This window comes from Amphimedon queenslandica, unplaced genomic scaffold, assembly GCF_000090795.2.
Source record: "Amphimedon queenslandica unplaced genomic scaffold, v1.1 AMPQUscaffold_13153, whole genome shotgun sequence".
NCBI classification, from domain to species: Eukaryota; Metazoa; Porifera; class Demospongiae; order Haplosclerida; family Niphatidae; genus Amphimedon; species Amphimedon queenslandica.
Window position 1 is genome coordinate 22,290 of NW_003546611.1, and position 3,228 is coordinate 25,517.

The 3,228-nt window shown below is 33.2% G+C and overlaps 1 protein-coding gene across 1 annotated transcript in view; it reads left to right on the plus strand.

Annotated features, from left to right (window-relative positions):
- The first annotated feature begins 757 nt into the window (after positions 1–757).
- Positions 758–3,228, plus strand: part of LOC109584889 (uncharacterized) — a 4,244-nt gene continuing 1,773 nt past the window's right edge. Inside the window, exons 1-4 of the mRNA XM_020000787.1 lie at positions 758–1,406; positions 1,934–2,368; positions 2,422–2,520; positions 2,818–3,223. Coding sequence (XP_019856346.1) covers positions 881–1,406; positions 1,934–2,368; positions 2,422–2,520; positions 2,818–3,223 — 1,466 coding nt within the window. The 5' untranslated portion in view covers positions 758–880. The remainder of the gene's footprint in view (positions 1,407–1,933; positions 2,369–2,421; positions 2,521–2,817; positions 3,224–3,228) is intronic.

Consider the following 3,228-nt stretch of genomic DNA (forward strand, 5'->3'; position numbering starts at 1 on the left):
CAGCCTCCTACCCACAACACTCCCTTCCTCTACTCTCACTACACTAGAGCTAGTTAATTGTGCCATTGATTCTAGCAGTGTTCGTACTGTTAGTAATGCAGTGCTAATGTCTCGTCATCTAGAAGCTCTTAATTTGAGGGATAATTTTATTGATGATGAAGGAAGTGCTCATTTGTATTCTATGCTCAGGCAGCTTTTTGGGTCATCTGAAGAACCTGGTACTGACCCCAACAGCAGTTGCAGTTTTAATTTCCTTGACATTGGGCATAATCCATTTACGGGACATGGAATATCAAGTTTTATCGATGAACTAGCTCACTTCAAGAGTGATAGCACTAACTTCATTCTCTCCTTATCACTTGGTTGGAAGGATCAAGTTTGTGAACATGTTTCTTTTACAAAAGTTGAGCAGCTTTTAAAATTTGAAACTAATGAGGACGATTGAGCCTGCCATGCCTAAATTTTTGATTGCAATTTTAAGTTTTTACTAGAGTAGATAGATATATATATATATATAAAATTTAATTATAGCTAAATTTTTAATTGCATACATATGAACTAGTGTTATTTATGTTGTTTTGTTTATGCTTCATAATTATTATGCTGCCAATTCACTTGCTGTTGCCTACCTACACACACTTGCTTGTCGTAGAAACGGTAGAATATCAGATGATCATGTAGATCTAATAGTGTATTATTGAGATCAGTAGCTACTTCGCACTTGCTCACATAATAATCCTAGATCTAATGTTTAGATCTAATTTCTTTGTTGGGTTTTACAATTAGTTGGCTTGTGTTGTTGTATTCAGCGGACCCTATAAAGAAGCCCCAAGCCTCTCTTTCACTTTCTGTCCTCCCTTATTGGTTAGTCTACGACAAGATGGAAGCTTGGAAAATGGAAGATTCTCAAAACTACTGCTTCTTCATCGGACGCCATGATATCAGAATGGGTGTGCCTGAAGGAGGGATTAAAATAATAAATAAAAATTCTGATTGCTACAAATTGGCAAATTGCCAGGAGACAATGGCATCAAATCAAGAGACAAGTGGAAGCTCTTTAGGGGATCCTGTAAGAAATATTCTCAAAGAATTCTCACTGAATGAACTTGATCTTGATCAACCTACTGACGATGCTGTTTTTGTGAGTCTTGGACTTAATTTTGACTATTCCTTGGGTATCCATCTTGGCCTGTCTGAGTCAGATATTACAGCCATCAAAAGAGACAATGACTCAGACCAAGATAGAGTCGTTGCTTTGTTCTGGAAATGGCGAGAAATAAAAGGATCAGGTGCAACATACCTCTTATTATTGAAAGTTCTTATTGAAAACAAAAACCAAGAAGCTGCTGAGAAGTTGTGTCAGTACTATAAGGACAAGCACCAGAAATCATCAAGCACTGAATCAAGTCAGTAAATTATACAATACATAACATATAGCGGGTAATTTTTGTCAGAGAAAACAACCGTCAATTTTGTCATTAGGGAAAAAAATTACTGCTGCATATTTTGTTCTTTAAGAATTAGAGCAGTGGAGGCGTAATAATTGTGACAAAATTTTTTGCCAAATTTTAATTTTAGATAAAATGGTAAAAATATTACCCAACGAAATTACTTGCTATAAAAAATATGGTATCAAAAATTATGTGCATAAAATAGGTAACTGGTAGCTTTGTTGCCAGCACATAGAATGGCAGTCTGTAATGAAGCTGAATGTTGTGTATTGGCAATGAATATCATTAATGAACTATAATGTTATTGTTATTTTGGATGCCTTATAAGGAATAAGGAATACCTACATGTTACAAATAGATCCCATACATGTTAATTATTATAATTAATAATAATAATGATTTTAGTAATAACAAGAGTAGATAACATTATCTACTCTTGGTAATAATGACTGCTATAATAAGCGTTGATTTTTTACACACAGGTCCATCCAAGTTTGAAACACAATCATCTCTTCCTTCATTGCCTCCTAAAACCAGACAACCCAATTACAGCCGTTCTATAAGTTATCCTGTTGATAATCAGAAGAAGGTGATGTGGTGTGAGAAAATCCCTGGGAATAAAGCATGGAAGATCTTTGACCGACATCACGATAGAATTGTCAATATTCTTCGAAGCGATGCCATTCTTTGTGACAGCATGCTTAAGATCCTAGCAGACATGTTTTTAATTGGAATAGCCGAGAGAGGTTTTATTCAGCAGCTGACAAGCTTGGATATTAAAAGTAAAGCTATCATGAGACGCGTATCTACCTTCATCAGTAAAGCTAGAAATCCTGTACGTGCTTTTGTAAAATTTTCGGCCATCATTGAAGAATTTGATTATTTTAAAGCTATTTATAAAGAAATAAAGACTGAAGGTAATACTAAACATTTATGATGTTAGTTATTTATTAATGAATCTCATTTTTAGCTTCTACTGTTGGAATTATTATTAAAACTTCTGTTGAGTTAGCAAAAGCAAAAAGGTCTCCATCCCTCGCTAGCAAAGAAGCATCTGCTGATTTTTCAGGTAATTAATTTTTTATTTTTATTTCTTTTTATTTTATTTTTATATTTTTATTTATTTGTTTTTTTAATTTTTAAATTTTGATTTTTCTATTTTATTTATTTTTGAAAATTTATTTGTTTATTAATTTTTTTATTTTATTTTATTTTTTTGTCATTATATGCTACTTTTTGTATTAATGAGAAACAGAAGACATTTAGATTATTAATTAATTTTGCAAATGCATGATGCTAGCTGTCCTAGTTTTTATCAATTTTCAATTGGTATCAATATATTTTTAGATCTGATTATTATTTTTAGATACAGATAATGCTGGTTATGATGAATCTCTGTTAACTCCATCTATTAAGAAGTATTCACGTCATTTGAAGAGCTGCTATAAAAAAGAAAAGCCTGATCAGAAGTGGTCTCTAGAAAACGTTCCGTCTAAACTTTACATCAATCTGGCCGTTGTTTGTAAAAATGAAGATTATCGCGATCCTTTCTCTAATTCCACAATACATGGAACCAATGAAGATATTTTTAGTCACAAAGAATCTCTCTCACTTGAAGAGCTGTGCAGGATTGAGTATGGAGAAGCTGTCTTGATTGAGGGTGCCCCAGGGATAGGAAAGTCAATGCTTGCGTTTGAGATATGCAGTCGTTGGGTCAAGGGAGAAGCTTTGAAAAAATATCCTCTTTTATTATTACTTCGTCTGAGAGATAAGTTTA